At 44.1% G+C, this 23419-nt stretch overlaps 1 protein-coding gene across 2 annotated transcripts in view; it reads right to left on the bottom strand.

Annotated features, from left to right (window-relative positions):
• The window catches only part of LOC106608214 (protein PALS1), a 46594-nt gene that overhangs the window by 17453 nt on the left and 5722 nt on the right, over positions 1-23419 (bottom strand). For both annotated transcript variants that reach the window (XR_001329411.2, XM_014206043.2), the window contains exons 3-13: positions 16845-17056; positions 13356-13433; positions 8731-8859; positions 5881-6042; positions 4782-4859; positions 4454-4637; positions 4295-4363; positions 3986-4057; positions 1678-1845; positions 1084-1286; positions 594-704 (exon numbers count right to left, since the gene is read on the bottom strand). Coding sequence is in view for 1 of the 2 variants with exons in the window: in XM_014206043.2 (XP_014061518.1) it covers positions 594-704; positions 1084-1286; positions 1678-1845; positions 3986-4057; positions 4295-4363; positions 4454-4637; positions 4782-4859; positions 5881-6042; positions 8731-8859; positions 13356-13433; positions 16845-17056 (1466 nt within the window). In the remaining variant the exon portion in view is untranslated. The remainder of the gene's footprint in view (positions 1-593; positions 705-1083; positions 1287-1677; positions 1846-3985; positions 4058-4294; positions 4364-4453; positions 4638-4781; positions 4860-5880; positions 6043-8730; positions 8860-13355; positions 13434-16844; positions 17057-23419) is intronic.

Below are 23419 nucleotides of genomic sequence, written 5' to 3'. Positions count from 1 at the left end.
TCCTGGCTAGATGTAGGGAAACAGGAGGGAAAAATAGGGGTTAGAGATCCTGGCTAGATGTAGGGAAACAGGAGTGAAAAATAGGGGTTAGAGATCCTGGCTAGATGTAGGGAAACAGGAGGGAAAAATAGGGGTTAGAGATCCTGGCTAGATGTAGGGAAACAGGAGGGAAAAATAGGGGTTAGAGCAGGGTTTCCCAAACTCAGTCCTGGGGACTATAAGGGGTGCACGTTTTGCTTTTTGCCGTAGCACTATACAGCTTTGATTATTTGAATCAACTGTATAGTGCTAGGGCAAAAACCAAAAAGTGCACCCATTTGGGGTCCCCAGGACAGAGTTTGGGAAACGGTGGGTTAGACATATCCTGGCAAGATGCAGGGAAACAGGAGGGAAGGACAGACGTTAGAGATATCCTGGCTAGATGTAGCTCAAGGCGGAACTATAACTGTACCAGCAGAGGATAAATAGTTCATTATAGCTTCTCACAGGTATATATTATCAACATGATAAGTGTGATTCATGTAATACATTCACTGTGGGTATTAATGTATCTATGGTACTTGCTGATAAAGGGCTTTTTGTGAGATAAGTACCTTTGGGTTTTTGCCATCCTTGGCCAGCAGGGTGCGCAATCGCTCCTGAGAGGGAGGAGCAATGAAGATCACATAGGGCTTGAGGTTGGAGGACCACAGCACCCGCAGTGACTGATGGAGAGAACCAAAGAAAACAGCAGCAGGAGGAGGGGAGAACATTTGAAAAAAGGGAATAGAAAAATAGCAGCATGGATAGTACGCTTTCAAAACATGATATGAAATATCCTCCACAACATATTCTCAACTAGCTGCTAACAGTCCCACTTTAAACTAAACATAACTTTTAAGGATTAAAAAGTCTTTATAAACCATTCATAAGGCCTGTATAGATGCTTAAAATGGCATGCTACATAAAGTGTGGCACAAGGGCAAAGCATCAGGTGTAAGGACCTATCACCCTTTATGTAGAATGACTTACACATGATTTATGAAGCATCTATGTAGTGCTTATGAAGTGCTATGTAGGGCTTATGAAGATTTAGTTTCCTACCTTAGTGTGCAGGCACAGCAGACAGATCCTGCCTGAGTTGATGACCTGTCGAACCGAGTCACTGCTGGTGCCGTACAAGTTCCTGTCATACTCCCCAGACTCGATGAACTTCCCTGCGGCGTCGTCCGTCTCAAACGCCAGCCGGTTCACAAAGTGGTACTCCCTCCCATTCTTCTCATGTATCCGTGGGCTTCTCGTTGTATCTGAGTGATAACGATTGTTGAAATGAGAATTTGGTATATTAAATGTATATTAAATGTAGTATTAAATGTATAATTAAGTTTTTGTCTGGTCTATTGTAATAAACAGTTAACACAAAAAAGAAATGAGAATTTGGTAGAAGCTAAGCTGTATGTATTGGTAACGTCTACCCTACCTGATTGAATTGCTGTAGTAATTTGTCAATGCTTCAAGCTATCAAACCCCATCAAACTTTATTTAAAGTCTGTTTAATAATCACAACACTTAAATAATATATAAAAACCTAACAGGCCACGAACTGAACCTCCCACAAGAACAAGTGGATCTTGTTCCCATCTCAAGTCTTGCCCCGCCCTCTAACCCCCAATCCCCTGCTCTGATTGATCTACTTACGTGGCACGGCGGTGGCGAATCTGTCCGGCTGGATTGACAGCAGCCTCCGCCGCAGCTCGTCCTGCCCGCTGTTGGGCGGACCAATCAGGGCGATAGGTCGCTTGCGATTGGCCGGCTGGTGGTAGAGCGCCATCTCATCATAGGTCAGGATGTCATCGGCGGAGTAGTCTGGGCGGAACAGAGGTAAGTAGAGAGGTTGTGGTTTACTGAAGGTGTTGCAGATTGAAATGTTACAGAAATGTTACTCTATATACATACCAGATAGAAATATGTTATGTAGAACAGATATACCTATCAGAATATTCCACAACATTCAGCTGAGGGTGACAATGGCAGATAGAAATTTCATGAATAGAGCAGGCATGATTACATGTCAGAGGCATATCTGTTCTACCCAATCCATTTATTTCTGGATGTGCCCCAGAGTCCAGCCTCCTGTGTGCCAACAAGACTGAGGTATTTAGACTTCCTGCTAGGAGAGGACATTCCACACTCATACTTTTAACTCTAATACACACCAATAACATTTGCTGGCCGAGAGTACTTAGCACCTCTGAATGTAATGTCTGAACCGAGTTCGCACCGATTTTTACATGCACATGCCTTCGGAAAGTATTCAGACCACATTTGTTTAGGTTACAGCCTTGTTCTAAAATGGATTTAATTATATATATTTTTTTAATCTAATCAATCTACACACAATACCCCATAATGACACATTTTTTTTTTTTTTTTTTGCTAATTTATAAAAAATATGCTAAAGCACCATTTGCAGCGATTACAGCCTCGAGTCTTCTTGGGTACGACGCTACAAGCTTGGTACGTACACCTGTACTTCTCTGCAGATCCTCTCAAGCTCTGTCAGGTTGGATGGGGAGCGCCGCTGCACAGCTATTTTCAGGTCTCTCCAGAGATATTCAATCGGGTTCAAGTCCACTCAAGGATATTCAGAGACTTGTCCCAAAGCCACTCCTGCGTTGTCTTGGCTGTGCGCTTAGGATTCTTTTGCTGTTGGAAGGTGAACCTTCGCCCCAGTCTGAGGTTCTGAGCGCTCTGGAGCTGGTTTTCATCAAGAATCTCTCTGTACTTTGCTCCGTTCATCTTTGCCTCGATCCTGACTAGTCTCCCAGTCCCTGCCACTGAAAAACATCCCCACAGCATGATGCTGCCACTACCATGCTTCACCATAGGGATGGTGCCAGGTTTCCTCCAGATGTGACGCTTGGCATTCAGGCCAAAGAGTTCAATCTTGGTTTCATCAGACCAGAGAATCTTGTTTCTCATGGTATGAGAGTCTTTAGGTGCCTTTTGGCAAACTCCAAGTGGGCTGTCATGATTGCTGGAGTGCTGCAGAGATGGTTGTCCTTCTGGAAGGTTCTCCCATCTCCACAGAGGAACTCTAGAGCTCTGACAGTGACCATCGGGTTCTTGGTCACCTCTCTGACCAAGGCCCTTCTCCCCTGATTGCTCAGTTTGGCCGGGCGGACAGCTCTATGAAGAGTCTTGGTGGTTCCAAACTTCTTCCATTTAAGAATGATGGAAGTCACTGTGTCCTTGGGGACCTTCAATGCTGCAGAAATGTTTTGGTACCCTTCTACAGATCTGTGCCTCGACACAATCCTGTCTCGGAGCTCTACGGACAATTCCTTCAACCTCATGGCTTGGTTTTTGCTCTGACATGCACTGTCAACTGTGGGACCTTATATAGACAGGTGTGTGCCTTTCCAAATCATGTCCAATCAATTGAATTTACAACAGGTGGTAGAAAGATCAAGGATGATACATTTAAACAGGATGCACCAGATCCCAATTTCGAGTCTCATAGCAAAAGGTCTGAATACTTATGTAAATAAAATATTTCAGTTTTTCATTTTTAAAAACCTATTTTCGCTTTGTCATTATGGGGTACTGTGTGTAGATTGCTGAGGATTTTTTATTTATTTAATCCAATTTAGAATAAGGCTGTAACGTAACTAAATGTGCAAAAAGTCAATGGTCTGAATTCTTTCCGAAGTCACTTTACAATTGTGTGAAAATCTATTAGAATGTACATAGACATTGAGAGAGAGGCCAAGTCCCAGATCGACCCCTATACCGATGGGGTGTCTATGACCTATGCCCCCCTATGTTGTGGATATCGGAGAGGACTTGACAGGTGTGAGCAATATGGTAGTAGCTCCACCTCTGATAGGCTAAGTGAAATTTTCACCATATTCCTCACACCAATCAAATATCCACAAGTACATAGGGGTCTAGCAGTCACTTTGGGATTGGACAAAAAAGATGTGGGAGAAAGAACTAGTCTTACCAACGTTGCTGCTGGGGTTGTAAATGGTTTTCTTCCTCTGCTTTTTGTTCTTCTTTGAACACCAAAGCTTCCCTGGAGAAAATGAGAAGTGGAAAATGATCAACGGATGATTTAGAGCATATCAGATCATAATGATCGTGTGTGTGTGTGTGTGTGTGTGTGTGTGTGTGTGTGTGTGTGTGTGTGTGTGTGTGTGTGTGTGTGTGTGTGTGTGTGTGTGTGTGTGTGTGTGCATACTTGTGTTTAGACACTTGTGATAGTGCCTGGAGTGTGTAACTGAGCAGGCAGTATATATAGTAATCCCCTTACCTGGGCTGTCAGGATTCCTGTCCACAATGGTTTTCTTCATAGCTTCTCTCTGCTGCTGGAAGCTCTTCCCTGGGAGAGGGGGAATGGCAACAGAAATATTTACTTGGGGAAACAAATGATGGGGTAGGGGTTGTTAGGGTTGGGGTTAGGGCTGGGTACCTGGTACTAGCCCGGCTAGGGGCTGGTTGTCCTCATCTCCCTCCCGGTAGGCCTGCCACCAGTTGGGGTCGTCCTGGCTGATAATGTGAAGGATGTCTCCCTTCCGGAAGGACAGGCCCAGCTCCCTGCACGGCACGTACGGGTCATCAGACGGGTCGTAGTTAAAATACGCCCTCACGTGCATCTGAACACATGGGTGACATAATCCTCATCATCATCTCTCAGAAGAGTTTGGTAACTGATTATGATGTAATAATTGAACACACATGTTGTGCATGCATGCACGCACACATACACACACCACACACACACCCTGAAGGAGCCTTACCACCGTCTCTCTGTGTGGGGGAGTTTTCTTCTGAGAGCTGGGGATGAGAAGGAAGGTCAAAGTGCCATGCATCTCCGTCTGAGGAGAGAGACCAATCCACAGTACATGGAATCAGCTTCATTCAAATGAACTAAGCATCTCTGTCTGAGGAGAGAGACCAATCCACAGTACATGGAATCAGCTTCATTCAAATTAACTAAGCATCTCTGTCTGAGGAGAGACCAATCCACAGTACATGGAATCAGCTTCATTCAAATGAACTAAGCATCTCTGTCTGAGGAGAGAGACCAATCCACAGTACATGGAATCAGCTTCATTCAAATTAACTAAGCATCTCTGTCTGAGGAGAGACCAATCCACAGTACATGGAATCAGCTTCATTCAAATTAACTAAGCATCTCTGTCTGAGGAGAGACCAATCCACAGTACATGGAATCAGCTTCATTCAAATGAACTAAGTATTACACAATGTAGTGTCATGTACTGTAATGTTTTGTGGTTTCAAGAATGAGGAAAGACGGGGTCGAGCCGAAGCTACATAAAATGTTATATTCATTAGATTTGATGGCATCAACGCGACATACTGACACCAGTCAATGGGCACATTGTGTGTGTGTGTCTGTGCATGTTTTTTTATTTGATTTATTTAACTAGGTAACTCAGTTAAGAACAAATTCTTATTTGCAATACCTACCAAAAGGCAAACAGCCTCTTACGGGGACGGAGGATTAAAAATAAAAAAGATATATGACAAAACACGCATCTCGACAAGAGGGACACCACAACACTACATAAAGAGAGACCTAAGACAACAACACATGGTAGCAGCACAAAACATGGTACAAACATTATTGGGCACAGACAACAACACAAAGGGCAAGAAGGTAGAGACAACAATACATCACGCGAAGCAGCCACAACTGTCAGTAAGAGTGTCCATGATTGAGTCTTTGAATGAAGAGATGAAGATAAAACTGTCCAGTTTGAGTGGTTGTTGCAGCTCGTTCTAGTTGCTAGCTGCAACAAACTGAAAAGACAAGCGACCCAGGGGTGTGTGTGATATCCAGTGTGAGCGATTCTCATATAACCAATTCCTCACCAGAAGGTCATGGACCTCATTGACGTTTTTCCCACGGACGGGCACACCGTTGATCTGCAGGATCTCATCTCCCTCGGCCAGTAGTCCGCTCCGCTCGGCTGTCCCGCCCTTCACCACGCGACTCACCACCACGCTGTCCATCTCGTTACGAACTGTGGCTCCCTGGGGACAAGACACACAGGCAAATACACTACCAGTCAGATAGACTTATCAGTACAAATACACTACCAGTCAGATAGACTTATCAGTACAAATACACTACCAGTCAGATAGACTTATCAGTACAAATACACTACCAGTCAGATAGACTTATCAGTACAAATACACTACCAGTCAGATAGACTTATCAGTACAAATACACTACCAGTCAGATAGACTTATCAGTACAAATACACTACCAGTCAGATAGACTTATCAGTACAAATACACTACCAGTCAGATAGACTTATCAGTACAAATACACTACCAGTCAGATAGACTTATCAGTACAAATACACTACCAGTCAGATAGACTTATCAGTACAAATACACTACCAGTCAGATAGACTTATCAGTACAAATACACTACCAGTCAGATAGACTTATCAGTACAAATACACTACCAGTCAGATAGACTTATCAGTACAAATACACTACCAGTCAGATAGACTTATCAGTAAAAATACACTACCAGTCAGATAGACTTATCAGTACAAATACACTACCAGTCAGATAGACTTATCAGTACAAATACACTACCAGTCAGATAGACTTATCAGTACAAATACACTACCAGTCAGATAGACTTATCAGTACAAATACACTACCAGTCAGATAGACTTATCAGTACAAATACACTACCAGTCAGATAGACTTATCAGTACAAATACACTACCAGTCAGATAGACTTATCAGTACAAATACACTACCAGTCAGATAGACTTATCAGTACAAATACACTACCAGTCAGATAGACTTATCAGTACAAATACACTACCAGTCAGATAGACTTATCAGTACAAATACACTACCAGTCAGATAGACTTATCAGTACAAATACACTACCAGTCAGATAGACTTATCAGTACAAATACACTACCAGTCAGATAGACTTATCAGTACAAATACACTACCAGTCAGATAGACTTATCAGTACAAATACACTACCAGTCAGATAGACTTATCAGTACAAATACACTACCAGTCAGATAGACTTATCAGTACAAATACACTACCAGTCAGATAGACTTATCAGTACAAATACACTACCAGTCAGATAGACTTATCAGTACAAATACACTACCAGTCAGATAGACTTATCAGTACAAATACACTACCAGTCAGATAGACTTATCAGTACAAATACACTACCAGTCAGATAGACTTATCAGTACAAATACACTACCAGTCAGATAGACTTATCAGTACAAATACACTACCAGTCAGATAGACTTATCAGTACAAATACACTACCAGTCAGATAGACTTATCAGTACAAATACACTACCAGTCAGATAGACTTATCAGTACAAATACACTACCAGTCAGATAGACTTATCAGTACAAATACACTACCAGTCAGATAGACTTATCAGTACAAATACACTACCAGTCAGATAGACTTATCAGTACAAATACACTACCAGTCAGATAGACTTATCAGTACAAATACACTACCAGTCAGATAGACTTATCAGTACAAATACACTACCAGTCAGATAGACTTATCAGTACAAATACACTACCAGTCAGATAGACTTATCAGTACAAATACACTACCAGTCAGATAGACTTATCAGTACAAATACACTACCAGTCAGATAGACTTATCAGTACAAATACACTACCAGTCAGATAGACTTATCAGTACAAATACACTACCAGTCAGATAGACTTATCAGTACAAATACACTACCAGTCAGATAGACTTATCAGTACAAATACACTACCAGTCAGATAGACTTATCAGTACAAATACACTACCAGTCAGATAGACTTATCAGTACAAATACACTACCAGTCAGATAGACTTATCAGTACAAATACACTACCAGTCAGATAGACTTATCAGTACAAATACACTACCAGTCAGATAGACTTATCAGTACAAATACACTACCAGTCAGATAGACTTATCAGTACAAATACACTACCAGTCAGATAGACTTATCAGTACAAATACACTACCAGTCAGATAGACTTATCAGTACAAATACACTACCAGTCAGATAGACTTATCAGTACAAATACACTACCAGTCAGATAGACTTATCAGTACAAATACACTACCAGTCAGATAGACTTATCAGTACAAATACACTACCAGTCAGATAGACTTATCAGTACAAATACACTACCAGTCAGATAGACTTATCAGTACAAATACACTACCAGTCAGATAGACTTATCAGTACAAATACACTACCAGTCAGATAGACTTATCAGTACAAACCACCTAGATGAACCTGACATAAAGACAACTGGAAAGACAAGTCTACATCAGGGAATTTACAATACAAATACATTATTCTTATTATATATATTTTTTAAGTTGAATCTTTATTTAACTAAGGTTAACCTTTATTTAACTAAGGGCAAGTCAGTTAAGAACAAATTCTTATTTACAATGATGGCCTACCGGGGAACAGTGGGTTAAACTGCCTTGCTCAGGGGGCAGAAGGACAGATTTTTACCTTGTCAACTCGGGGATTCGATCCAGCAACCTTCCGGTTACTGGCCCAATGCTCTAACCACTAGGCTACCTGCCGCCCCATCATTACATTACAATACAGTACAATATTTGCTTTATTGGTCCATTTGCACAGATAGTCTTGATTGTTTTAAACAGATGAGTGTGTGTATGTGGCTTACCAGAGGCATGTCACCAGCCTTCTCCAGTCGCACCAGTTTGACGGTCTCTCCCATGTACTGAATCACACTCTCTTCTGGGTCCGGCTCCAACTCCTGCTCCGCCACCCTGTCATGGGCCTGTATCAGAGCCTGGGAGAGACACAACGCACAGGTACATGGGGGACAAGGAGTGTGTGTGCCGTGGAAACTGGGTGTTTACTCCATTTGATTGTTGTAGTAGTGACTTGGATGAATTTGAGCTTTTTGATACACAGTGCACACACAACACACTTTCATATTCACCAGTTATTGAAACTGAAACTCGGCTTCCATCCCTTATGCTTAAACATGCATGTTTTCCCCAAGCCCACCCTGTCTCTCTCTTCCTCCCTCCCTCAACACCAGCCGACAGCAGACTCCACCTCTAAGCCAACAAGAAAAAGATTTCCCCTTCACTTCATTTAAGGTGACGGGCTCTCCGTATGCCGCAATTAATAACCGTTGAGCCAAATTAGTGTCTTTATCTCGCAGAAGAGAGACCTGAGAAGGCAGAAAGGAGGGCTGACTGAGGGCTGGCTAAGCTTCCAGCGTACAAACAATCCCTCTTAATCTGTTTTGCATTTAGGAGGCCGGATTCGCCTCCATCAATCATAAAAACACCTCGATCTCGAGAAAGATGAGGAGGAAGGGAAATGGAGAAGAGGGAGAGAGAGGGAGGCAGTGTGTTCCTAGCAGGTTACCTATTCACTACCATTTTACAGGGGAGTTTCTTGATCTGTTTACCTGTGTGTGTGTGTATGTGTCTGTGTGTGTGTAGCTAGGGTGAGGGTCGTTAACCGGGGTCAGATAGTGGGAAGGGTCACGTTCCGCAGCGTAACCGGAGGGAGGGATAATCCACTCCCGGTTGGTTGCTGTGTGGTTGCCGTTGCTTCGGTGTGGCAAATGCCTGTGTTTAATTGGACATGATGCCCAGTGGAGTCAATGGAGCAACAGTGGGGTTGGCAGGTCACACAGTCACGTGGTCATGGTCACGTGTCGGCATGCAACTAGTCTCGGACTTCCCAGACCTAGGGCAACAGATCATTGGTATGTTGTGGGAGGAAACCCGTCTGTCTAGAGAGACTAGCATGCAAGACCAGGGTCCGGATCCTCTCTATATTCTACTGATTGCACCCTCTAGGGTCTACAGCACAGGAGGCTGGTAAGGGGAGGATGGCTCACAATGTCTGGAATGAAGTGAGTGGAAACCATGTGTTTGATACCATTTCATTAATTTCGTTCCAGCCATTATTATGAGCCTTTCCTCCCAATGAAGGTGCCACCAGCCACCTGTGGTACACAGTAGGTGTTGAGCCTCTCAGTTGCCCAGCTGTAGCATGTTATTTCTTTCCTCATCCTCACACATCCATCTTCCCATCCCTCCTCCTCACTGCCTATGACATGTCCAATCTCTTTCCTCAACGGCATGACAGTGCACTATGAGTGGCTACTTAGAGAGCGGTGTCAACACCAGGCTGGCACACGGACCTGGGGTCATTCATGTAAAGGCCAGCCGTAAGCCATCCATACTGAGTGACCTGTTTGTATGCATGTTGGGCTGGACACTGACCAGCAAGACAGGGTCAAGTTTCAAAAGGCAACTCTTAGGCTACTCCGCAAATCGATGACATGCTCAAGCAGGAAGCACAAACAAAGGTATTTCTGTGTGCAAGCTAGATACACTGTCATCATGTGAACCATCCAAACTCCAAAGCCCACGATGCCCTGTTATATCACCTATACAAGAGGTTATTAAAGACTATGACAAGGCAACCCATAGAGTTAGGGCTGTTTCCCATGCCCTTTAGTTCAGTCACAGAGCAAAGGTCAAGCCACATAAAGAGCGGAGTCATATAAAACCCACTGATCAGTAACTTCCCTGAGCTCCTCTGGAGGAGGCTGATGTCAGGATTGGATACAGTCAGACGACACATGACGATGGTTCAGGGTTTCACATGAACGTACAGTACTGTGCAAAAGATTTAGGCAGATGTGAAAAAATGCTGTAAAGTAAGAATGCTTTAAAAAATAGACATGTTAATAGATTATATTTATCAATTAACAAAATGCAAAGTGAGCGAACAGAAGAAAAATCTACATCAAATCCATATTTGGTGTGACCACCCTTATCCTTCAAAACAGCATCAATTCTTGTAGGTACACTTGCACAAGTCAGGGATTTTGTAGGCCTATAGTCAGGTGTATGATTAAACAATTACACCAAACAGGTGCTAATGATCATCAATTCAATATGTAGGTTGAAACAATCATTAACTGAAACAGAAACAGCTGTGTAGGAGGAATAAAACTGGGCGAGGAACAGCCAAACTCAGCTAACAAGGTGAGGTTGCTGAAGACAGTTTACTTGCATACACCACGGCAAGACTGAGTACAGCAACAAGACACAAGGTAGTTATACTGCATCAGCAAGGTCTCTCCCAGGCAGAAATTTCAAGGCAGACAGGGGTTTCCAGATGTGCTGTCCAAGCTCTTTTGAAGAAGCACAAAGAAACGGGCAACGTTGAGGACCGTAGACGCAGTGGTCGGCCAAGGAAACTTCCTGCAGCAGATGAAAGACACATCATGCTTACTTCCCTTCGCAATCGGAAGATGTCCAGCAGTGCCATCAGCTCAAAACTGTCAGAAAACAGTGGGACCCTGGTACACCCATCTACTGTCTGGAGAAGTCTGGTCAGAAGTGTCCTTCATGGGACCCTGGTACACCCATCTACTGTCTGGAGAAGTCTGGTCAGAAGTGGCCTTCATGGGACCCTGGTACACCCATCTACTGTCTGGAGAAGTCTGGTCAGAAGTGGCCTTCATGGGACCCTGGTACACCCATCTACTGTCTGGAGAAGTCTGGTCAGAAGTAGCCTTCATGGAAGACTTGCGGCCAAAAGGCCGTACCTTCGACGTGGAAACAAGGCCAAGCGACTCAACTATGCATGAAAACACAGGAACTGGGGTGCAGAAAAATGGCAACAGGTGCTCTGGACTGATAAGTCAAATATTTGGCTGTAGCAGAAGGCAGTTTGTTCGCCGAAGGGCTGGAGAGCGGTACACGAATGAGTGTCTGCAGGCAACAGTGAAGCATGGTGGAGGTTCTTTGCAAGTTTGGGGCTGCATTTCTGCAAATGGAGTTGGGGATTTGGTCAGAATTAATGGTCTCCTCAATGCTGAGAAGTACAGGCAAATACTTATCCATCATGCAATACCATCAGGGAGGCTGATTGGCCCCACATTTATTCTGCAGCATGACAACGACACCAAACATACAGCAAAAGTCATTAAGAACTATCTTCAGGGTAAAGAAGAACAATGAGTCCTGGAGGTGATGGTATGGCCTCCACAGAGCCCTGATCTCAACATCATCGAGTCTGTCTGGGATTACATGAAGAGAGAGAAGCACCTGAGGCTGCCTAAATCCACAGAAGAACTGTGGTTAGTTCTCCAAGATGTTTGGGCCAACCTACCTGCCGAGTTCCTTCAAACTGTGTGCAAGTGTACCTACAATAATTGATGCTGTTTTGAAGGATAAGGGTGGTCACACCAAATATTGATTTGATGTAGATTTTTCTTCTGTTCACTCACTTTGCATTTTGTTAATTGATAAATATAATCTATTAACATGTCTATTTTTGAAAGCATTCTTACTTTACAGCATTTTTTCACATCTGCCTAAATCTTTTGCACAGTACTGTATATGGAACCTATGGTATATGGAGCCTATGGTACACTATATGGAGCCTATGGTACACTATATGGAGCCTATGGTATATGGAGCCTATGATACAATATATGGAACCTATGGTACAGTATATGGAGCCTATGGTATATGGAGCCGATGGTATATGGAGCATATGGTACAGTTTATAGAACCTATGGTACAGTATATGGAGCCTATGGTACAGTATATGGAGCCTATGGTATATGGAGCCCATGATACAGTATATGGAGCCTATGGTATATGGAGCCTATGGTATATGGAGCCTATGATACAGTATATGGAGCCTATGGTATATGGAGCCTATGATACAATATATGGAACCTATGGTACAGTATATGGAGCCTATGGTATATGGAGCCGATGGTATATGGAGCATATGGTACAGTTTATAGAACCTATGGTACAGTATATGGAGCCTATGGTACAGTATATGGAGCCTATGGTATATGGAGCCCATGATACAGTATATGGAGCCTATGGTATATGGAGCCTATGGTATATGGAGCCTATGATACAGTATATAGAGCCTATGGTATATGGAGCCTATGATACAGTATATGGAGCCTATGGTATATGGAGACTATGGTATATGGAGCCTATGATACAGTATATGGAGCCTATGGTACAGTATATGGAGCCTATGGACTATGGAGCCTATGGTACAGTATATGGAGCCTATGGTATATGGAGCCTATGGTACAGTATATGGAGCCTATGGTACAGTATATGGAGCCTATGGTATATGGAGCATATTCACATATATCTGAGTAACACTGACAAATTCCAAATCGGGATTTGGTCCATAGTACCTCTCAGGTGGCAAGCTCAGGAACACTGACAAGGTTAAGGGTTGAGTTCTGGTGCGTCCCAGGTCTCTTACCTGGAGGTGGGGAGTGGTGAGTAGGTTGCTGAGCTCTACACCCTCTTTATGTTGACTGGACTGGAGGATGTATTGCACCTGGACAGAGAGAGGGAGAGAGAGGGGAAAGGAGATGGAAAGAGAGAGGAGGTGAAGAGATGGTAAGAAAGAGAGAGAGAAAGGGGTCAGATTAAGGTAAACTGTATAAGTAGCACTAAATCAGCATCATTGGTCATCTGGAATAGTGATGCAGTTCAAAGTGTTTATGACTTAATAACATCACCAGCCAGGAACCAGTAGACACACGGCCATCTTGAATACTCCTTCTTGAGGCTCTACGTGTGATTCAACCTGACAGTTCAATTATACAACTTCCTGACCACTGTATGAGTCGACACGTTGTCAACAAGCTAGCCAAGGCTTTAGTCATTCCACAGAAGCAACTTCTCAGTACATAATTATTAAAACCACTGATGGTACATCTGCTATGCTTGTCATTGTCTTCCCCAGTACACGTGTAAATATTGGACTTTATATGGTCCCTTCCTGTATTATACTGATGCTAAAATGTATTATTCTATTCTACTGAGTTATTTACTTTATGTTCATATTCTTATCTTTTATAATTTCTTATTGTTGTTGCATTGAAGAGAACCTGCAAGTAAGCATTTCATTGGACGATGTATACCATGCGTATCCCGTAAAACAAAACGTGAAAGTCATTGCGCAGAAGACAGTGTCAGCTTTATGACTGAGCTCTCATGTGCTATCAGAGGTATTTTGTCCAAATACGAACACCATAGCAGTAAATACTCTGTTCTTACGTGAAGGTCATGTCAAATACCATTCTGTTGTTGAGATGATCAACTGGATTCCTTCACACACACACACACACACACACACACACACACACACACACACACACACACACACACACACACACACACACACACACACACACACACACACACACACACACACACACACACACACACACACACGTTGGCTGCTCTCTAATAAGTCACAGTGGGGTTTCCCATCCCAGACAGGGAAGTCACTCTACTGTAACGGGACTTAGTCTCCGCCCTAAATGGCACCCTCTGGTCAAAAGAAGTGCATGTAGGGAATAGACTGCCATTTGGAACACTCTTCTTCTTCTTTCTGGCTGTTGCCTTGGAAATGAAAGACCCTGAATTAATCTCCCAACATGTGAGGTCAAATAGAAGCATGAGGAGTTGGTTCTACTGTCATGACGTTAGTGTTTCTACAGTCTGTCTTTTAACAGCTTCATGGTCCTCAGAACTATCACAATCCAGACAGATCCACAATTCCTTCGTCATCATCATCATAGAAAAATATTAAAAAACCAGCCCATTTCAAGAAGAGAATCCCCAATCCTCTCTATCCCACCACCCCTGCATTCCCCTCCCTCCTTCCCCTCATCTATCCGTCTCCCTCCCTCTATACCTCTATCCCCCCCTCCCTATATCCTCCTCCCCCTCTATCCCTCTCTCTAGCCCTCCTCCCTACCACTTCCTGGCTCTAGCTTAGCTCATCCTTTACACTAATCAAAGTTCTATGTAATGAGGTGACACACTTTCTCCTCCCCTTTCCCCCTCCTCCTTCCCCCCTTTCCCCTTCCCCCGCCACCTCCTCTACTCTCCACCTCCCTCCAGCCCATGCCCCTCTACCCTGTAAGCTGCTGGAGTTTCTTTTTCTGGCTGTGGCAGATCAGATCCTCGGCCACTGCCTTCCAGGCCCCGGAGCTGCTGGGAGATTACCTGGCCCCGAGGGCCAATCAGGATGGCCCACGCCACCAGCCACTTAGTTTAGACACACTGTCCACTGGCTCAAACTATTACCACCTTGCTAAGTATCTCCTGGCGCTGTGCCAGCTGCTCTGGGTGAGTGTCTGCATGTATTTACTGTATGAACAGAGATGGTTTGTGTGTGTGTGTGTGTGTGTGTGTGTGTGTGTGTGTGTGTGTCTGTGTGTGTCTGTGATCAGTATCTCACTGACCGAGGTCCTCCTCCGAAGCCTACACGCTTGTCCTTAATGTCATCTTCACATCACAAGAGCAATGGTACTGATGTGCTATACTCAGTCCAAATGAACCCTGTAAAGCAGCCTCTTTGTCAGTTATCATATGTTGACTGTTTTACAGCCAGCTTTCCTATAGAAATCAGACCTGGGTCCAAATACTATTTCTTTTCATTAAAATGCCTGAGTATTTTATTGAGCCTGCTGCAGAGGGCCAAATGGACGAGGTTTACACTTTGGTTCCAATGCGCCAGGCAAGCTCAGTCAAGTGCAGCGAAATCATTTGGAAGAAAAGCTAATACTGTTTGAACCACGGTCTGATAGAAGTCACACTGTTTGTTCTACCTGGACAAGCATGTAATAAATTCCATCATGTCATATGGAATCCTAAGGACCTGATGACCTGTACGTGGTGGGAGCTTAGCTAGATCTACAGGACTGCAGCATAACAGGCTATCGGACAGACTATGTGGCTGTACAGACCAATGAATGATGAATATGTATGGAATAGACAATGTATAGACCCACAGGAGCCACAGGTCAATCACAGCTGGTTGTGTTTTTATATTTTGTCACTGAAGGAGTCAGGTAGAGAATGGTCAGACAGATGTAGACATGCACACAGTGATGACTTTGTGTTACTCTGTCACTCCTGGTACAGTGAGTAACATTACCCCCAGCTGTGATATGCTGTGAGGTGTTTAACCGGATAGTGCAACATTTTGGTGATGAAGTCCTTTTTTCTACTTACTCAGAGAAAGTGCTTGACTTGGACTGAAATAGGTGCCGGTACTCATTTTCTTTACATTTAGGTGCATGAGCGTCACAATACTTTTGAGCTAATATTCTACAAGAGGAACAGGAGCTCAAGCAGTAGAACATTTGATGTGCCAGTACTCAGCTCTGGTGAGCTCCTTCCCAAGTCAAGCACTTCTCAGAGACCATTGTTATGTCCCTGTGTGTAGTTTAAAGGAAGTTTAAGGTAGTTTCTAGAGCAATTGCTAGCGTTAGCACAATGACTGGACAGCTTGCATGTACTATCCCTTTAATGGTGATGCCATGGAAGCAGGAAACAACACCTGAGAGGGGGAATCTAGTTCCAACACACCAAGGATCATTTCCAAGTCTCAATATGAGGCTGCATCTCTAATCAACCATTTTGTACCTGGCTTCCTTTACCCTTATTTCTTTGTAGTTTCTCTGTCACTATCCTCTCATCCTCATTCTCCTTCTTCCCATCTCTCAACTTCCCTACCCAGCTGTTCTTCATTTCCCAAAATATCTCCTTAACCCACATATTCTTCTCTCATCCCCCAAATCCTCTTCTCCAAACCCTCCTCCACCTCCCTCCTAATACCTTACCTCATTTTTTCTCCCCCTACCTTCTGACCGATACATCGGTGAAAGAAGATCCATTTAATTTCTAGATCAAATCAAGATCACTAGCGTGCTGGAGTATTTCACTCTACCTCCAGGCAGAGGCCCTGGGCCTGGGCGGTGAGGGGCAAGGGCGGGCTGCCGCGCGGCTGCATCTGCTGGGTCACGGCACTGTGGATGGTGAAGGCGCTCTGGAAGTCCTCCTTGTGCAGCATGCCCAACACCAGGGCCACGTCGGCCTGCGATTGGGTGTCCACTAGGCAGCTCTGCACCCGTCGTAGGGCCTCCAGCAGATCTTCCAGCTCTGAGTAGTGAAAAGAAGGAAGAGACCAAATCAAAATGTGTTCGTCATATTCACAGGATACAGCGGGGTGTAAACGGTGCAATGAAATGCTTACTTGCGAACTACATCTCAACAGTGCAGTAAAATATCAAAAGAAGTCCAAATTTAAATCACAACAATAACACCATAATGCAATAAGTGGTAAAGGCGCAATACAAAGAAGTCAATAAACAATATAAAACAATTAGAAAAAGAGGTAGATTAGGCTCAACTGCCTAATTTCCAGTATCATTCATCTCTGTGTGAGGAGTTGTTTACTAGGGCCAGAGAGAGAGGTTCAACATGCTGTTACTTCCTGTAATGCCTGTGACCTTTAACATTCAGACCAAAGTGGTACATTTGTCCACAAGGAATTTTCAGAAAGTAAAATCACATGTCTCTCGGTTTCAAACCTCTCTGGTGCTAGCAAGCACTTGCTCACACAGAGACAGCGTGGGAATTTTAAAGCCATGTTGCTAATATTGTCATGCCAAAGTAAATTCAGGTTGCGCACCAGTGGGATTCTGCACCCCAGACAGGATTTGGCATCTGCATCAAGTTTGGCCTGAAGGTACCGCCTACATATAGCAACTCTGAGGAGCACAGAGACACCAGGTAAAAGGGAGGCTAAAGCATTGCTTACACGGCCCTCTCTACTGTTCTAAACCAGCAGGTGTTCTGTTTAAGTGACCAGGTACATGGATTAACACATGGATTTCATATAAACCACCGATTACAACAGCTTACTTGATTAATGCTATCTAGACAGTGATCTCATAAAGGGGCGTTTACCTGAGATAAGAAGAAGCAGGGAGGGTGTGTGTGTGTGTGTGTGTGTGTGTGTGTGTGTGTGTGTGTGTGCATGCCCCCCCCCTCCCCCCCACACTAAAACCGGTCAGCAGCAACAACCACAACCTACTGTCTCTCTAAGGCTAGCCAACTGACATGAAAACAAATTCTCTCAGGAACAATTTTGTTTCACCTCACAAAATATATTAAATTCACTTCAAATCAAAAATCCAATCAAATGAAATTTTATTGGTCACATACACATATTTAGCAAATGTTATTGCGGGTGTAGTGAAATGCTTGTGTTCCTAGCTCCAACAGTGCAGTAGTATATAAAAACGATTCACAACAATACACACAAATATAAAAGAATGGAATTAAAAAATATATAAATATTAGATTGAGCAATGTCAGAGTGGCATTGACTAAAATACAGTAGAATAGAATACAGTATTTACATTTGAGATGAATAAAGCAGTACGTAAACATTATTAAAGTGACTAGTGTTCCATTATTAAAGTGGCCAGTATGTATATAAGGTGCAGGGTTACATGACAGGGTGGAAGCCAGTTAGTGATGGCTATTTAACAGTCTGATGGCCTTGAGATAGAAGCTGTTTTCCTAGTCTCTCGGTCCCAGCTTTGATGCACCTGTACTGACCTCGCCTTCTAGATGATAGCAGGGTGAACATGCCGTGGCCTTCCTGTCCTTGATGATCTTTTTGGCCTTCCTGTGACATCGGGGGGTGTAGTTGTCCTGGAAGGCAGGTAATTTGCCCCCAGTGACGTGTTGGGCAGACTGCACCACCCTCTGGAGAGCCCTGCGGTTGCGGGCGGTGCAGTTGCCATACCAGGCGTTGATACAGCCTGACAAAATGCTCTCAATTGTGCTTCTGTAAAGGTTAGGGGTGAAGCCAAATTTCTTCAGCCTCCTGAGGTTGAAGAGGCGCTGTTGCGCCTTGTTCACCACACTGTCTGTGTGGGTGGACCACTTCAGATCGTCAGTGATGTATACACCGAGGAACTTGAAACTTTACACCTTCTCCACTGCGGTCACATTGATGTGGATAGGGGCGAGCTCCATCCACTGTTTCCTGAAGTCCACGATCAGCTCCTTTGTTTTGTTCATGTTGAGTGAGAAGGTACTTTCCTGGCACCACTCTCCCAGGGCCCTCACCTCCTCCCTGTAGGCTGTCTCGTCATTGTTGGTAATCTGGCCTACTACTGTTGTGTCGTCTGCAAACTTGATTGAGTTGGAGGCGTGCGTGGCCATGCAGTAATGGGTGAACAGTGAGTACAGGAGTGGACTGAGCACGCACCCTTGTGGGGCCCCTGTGGTGAGGATCAGTGAATTGGAGGTCTTATTTCCTACCCAGTTGCACAGGGTGGGGTTCAGACCCAGGGCCCCGAGCTTAATGATGAGCTTGGAGGGTACTATGGTGTTGAATGCTGAGCTATAGTCAATGAACAGCATTCTTACATAGGTATTCCTCTTGTCCAGATGGGATAGGGCAGTGTGCAGTGCGATGGCGATTGCATCGTCTGTGGATCTATTGGGGCGGTAAGCAAATTGGAGTGGGTCTAGGGTGTCAGGTAAGGTGGAGGTGATATGATCCTTAACTAGCTTGTCAAAGCACTTCATGATGACAGAAGTGAGTGCTATGGGCGATAGTCATTTACTTCAGTTACAGTGGTTCCTCCTTTAAAAGTTGCAGCGTACTGCGGTGCAGCTTGCATGGTGCCACAGAATTCTATGGCACGTTATTTAAGTGTGAACCACTGGTACAGTTAATGCTAGTTAGTGCTAGTTTGACCACCAGAGGGCATTTTTGAGAAGCATTTGATAGCCTTCAATAATGGCTGTACTAGAAAATGCGGGCACGCAGGAGACCGGGGTTCAATACCCTGACGGTGAGGAAGGGGTAGGCTGTCCTTGTAAATAAGAATTTGTTCTTAACTGATTCCATATGTGTTATTTCATAGCTGTGACGTCTTCACTATTATTCTACAATGTAGAAAATAGTAAAAAATAAAGAAAAACCCTGGAATGAGTAGGTGTGGCCAAACTTTTGACCGGTACTTGTTTAATTATGGTGTTTCTATTCCAAGAAAAACGAAAAACCCTCTGGGTTTCCGTTAGGATGGAACGGAAAATATGACGCTGTACAACGTGATTGTCAGGAGTACAGAACTGGGCTATTTAGCTAAAGAATCCCTGTGTCGTGCGGGTACGCGGGAGACCGGGGTTCAATTCCCCGACGGGGAGGAAGGAGTAGGCTGTCTTGTAAATAAGAATTTGTTCCAAATTGACTTGCCTAGTTCAAAAAGGTTACACTAAGAGCATAACATTTCGACACCCTATTTTTATAATTTTAGTCTAACCAATACCCAAACGGAGAGTCAGTGAAAATAAAAATCGCATTGATTTATCAAGACCAGTCCCCATGCTTGTCTCAGAGCAGCGCGAAACGGTGCTAAAATAGTTGTAGGCTATTGCTTCTAACTTCAATATGCTCTTTAAATAAATAAGACCTACACCACTTTTAACAGCACCTTACTCAACACTAGTGAGACTCATGTCGCCTACGGAAGGCCTACAGTATATCGAAAAATATGACGTGACTGCGCCAATAATTACATATTGTTATGTGTGCTCCCTCTCCGGCCTCTAGGTCACCAGGCTGGTCGTTATGGCGCACACCTGTCACCATTGTTACGCGCACCTGTCGTCATCAGACTCCACTTCCCTGATTACATTCCCTATATATGTCACTCCCTTTGGTTCCTTCCCCAGGCGTTATTGTTTCTGTTTCTGTGTCATGTCTGTGCTTTGTTCATGTTTTCTTGTTTTGTATTATGTTACGTTTATTTATTAAAACACTCACTCCCTGAACTTGCTTCCCGACTCTCAGCGCACTCGTTACAGAATAATGCCTCACCTAAGGGAAGCATCAGGGTGTGTTTTTTTCCGGTGGGAATGATGTTGGGACCGGGAGTCGCTACAGGCTCCCCTGCCTCTGCCGGACCGCCGGGCTCCCCTGCCTCCCGCGCTCCAGTGGCGACAGGTTCCCGCTTATCAGCAGGGGTGACTAGTCCGCTCCTGATCCCCGGAATCGTTCCTTTGGTTGGCATCCTGCGGCTGGAGCCGAACACGCTGGTGAGGAGGTACCGTCATGTATGCTCTCTCTCCAGCGCTCTAGGTCACCATGCTCCTGCGTCTCGGCCAGACTGACAGGTTTCACGCGCCTCAGCAGGGGTGACCGGTCCGCTCCTGATCCCCGGGATTGTCATTTTGGTTGGCGTCCTGCGGCCGGAGCCACACGTCGGGGAGGGGGTAGTGTCACGTGTGCTCCCTCTCCAGCCTCTAGGTCACCAGGCTGCCAGTTATGGCGCACACCGGTCACCATCGTTACACGCCTTCCCCATGGGCTAGGTCGGTCTTCTGTGCGCGGCTATGCGGCCCATCCCGTGCCCCCTGCCCTTGTGCCTTGAACCTCACACGCTTTCAGTGGATACAGCTGGAGAACTGCAAGGCAATCCCATTGTGCGCCACTCGGGAGCCATGAACAATATGACGAAAATATATTGTCCTGCTAATAACAGGGTTAATAATACATCTGTGAGAATATCCACCAGGCTTTCATATAATTCTGAATAAATAATAATGAAGAAGAAGAAGAATCGCTTTGTACAAAAAAATTATTTTGGAGATGATTTTGTTGTAAAATGAAATGTAAAATGAGTGAGGAAAAAGGCCATTCTTGAACATGGGGTGAGACATTGTTACTAATTTGTAAATAAAGCCAGTTTGTTATTTAGAATCATTTATTTCTGTTTTTAGAGGGAGAGAAACCAAAAACCTACAATCATCTCATGGGTCTCCCAGTTGAGGACAGCATGGTATTGAACCAGCATCTGTAACAACAAAAAATAATCCTAACAAAAGAAAATAATAAAAACCTTAGTGTAACAACAGTTTTAGTAAGTAATACTGAAGTCGTGCACAATTATCAGTTTCTATTTAAGTTTATGTCACCCATTCATTGTCAGTTAGAGACACAGTAGGACATAAAAGCATAACCAGTGCTCTAACTCCCCCTTGCACTGGTCTGGAGCAATGAAGTGGTGACGCAGGGTACCGTACTAAACCACAAATGACCTCTAAGTCCTGTGGCATAAACTCACAATTTTTAAAGGAGGAACCACTGTACCTTTGCTTTCTTGGCTACAGGAACAATGGTGGACATCTTCAAGCAAGTGAGGACAGCAGACAGGGATAGGGAGAGATTGAATATGTCCGTAAACACTTCAGCCAGCTGGTCTGTGCATGCTCTGAGGACGCGGCTAGGGATGCTGTCTGGGCCAGAAGCCTTGCGAGGATTAACATGCTTAAATGTCTTACTCATGTCAGCCACGGAGAATGAGAACCCACAATACTTGGTAGCGGGCCGCATCGGTGGCATTGTGTTATCCTTAAAGCGGGTGAAGAAGGTGTTTAGCTTGTCCGGAAGTAAGACATCGGTGTCTGTGACGTGGCTGGTTTTCCCTTTGTAGTCTGTGATTGTCTGTAGACCCTGCCACATATGTCTCGTGTCTGAGCCGTTGAATTGCGTCTCCACTTTGTCTCTATACTGATGTTTTGCCTGTTTCATTGCCTTACGGAGGGAATAACTACACTGTTTGTATTCTGCCATATTCCCAGTCACCTTGCCATGGTTAAATGCGATGGTTTGCGCTTTCAGTTTTATCCGAATGCTGCCATCAATCCACAGTTTCTGGTTAGGGTAGGTTTTAATAGTCACATTGGGTACAACATCTCCTATACACTTCCGGATGAATTCAGTCACCCTATCTGTGTATTCATCAATGTTATTCTCAGAGGCTACCTGGAAAATATCCCAGTCCGTGGTTCTGGTAGTATTGTATGTAGTAGGTGGTTCCGATTAGTCAACCTTAACACGGGTACTTCCAGTTTGAGTTTCTGCTTATAGGAAGGCAGGAGCAAAATGAAGTCGTGATCAGATTTGCTGAAGGCAGGGCGGGGGACGGCCTAGTAGGTATTTTGAAAAGTTGAGTAGCAGTGGTCCAATGTTTTACCAGCGCGAGTACTACAGTCAATGTGTTGGTAGAACTTCGGTAGCGTTTTCCTCAAATTTGCTTTGTTCAAATCCCCAACTACAATAAATGCGGTCTCAGTATATGTGGTTTCCAGTTTGCATAAAGTCCAGTGTAGTTCTTTGAGGGCCGTCATGTTATCAGCTTGAGGGGGAATATACACGGCTGTGACTATAACTGAAGAGAATTCTCTTGGGAGGTAATACGGTCGGCATTTGATTGTGAGGTATTCTAGGTCGGGTGAACAAAACAATTCTGTGCTAATAATGTAAGAAAAAAAAAGAAATAAAATACTGCAAAGTTGCTTAGGAGCAAGAATCAGAGCCGCCATATCTATCGGCGCCATCTTATACCACCTTCATATTATTTACAATCACCCTCAAATGAAACAGATATATTTCAGGCCTACATGTGCAATGCCAGAATGAGAATACCTCTGAAA

This window comes from Salmo salar, chromosome ssa06, assembly GCF_905237065.1.
Source record: "Salmo salar chromosome ssa06, Ssal_v3.1, whole genome shotgun sequence".
NCBI classification, from domain to species: domain Eukaryota; kingdom Metazoa; phylum Chordata; class Actinopteri; order Salmoniformes; family Salmonidae; genus Salmo; species Salmo salar.
This window is presented reverse-complemented; position numbering and strand designations above follow the sequence as displayed.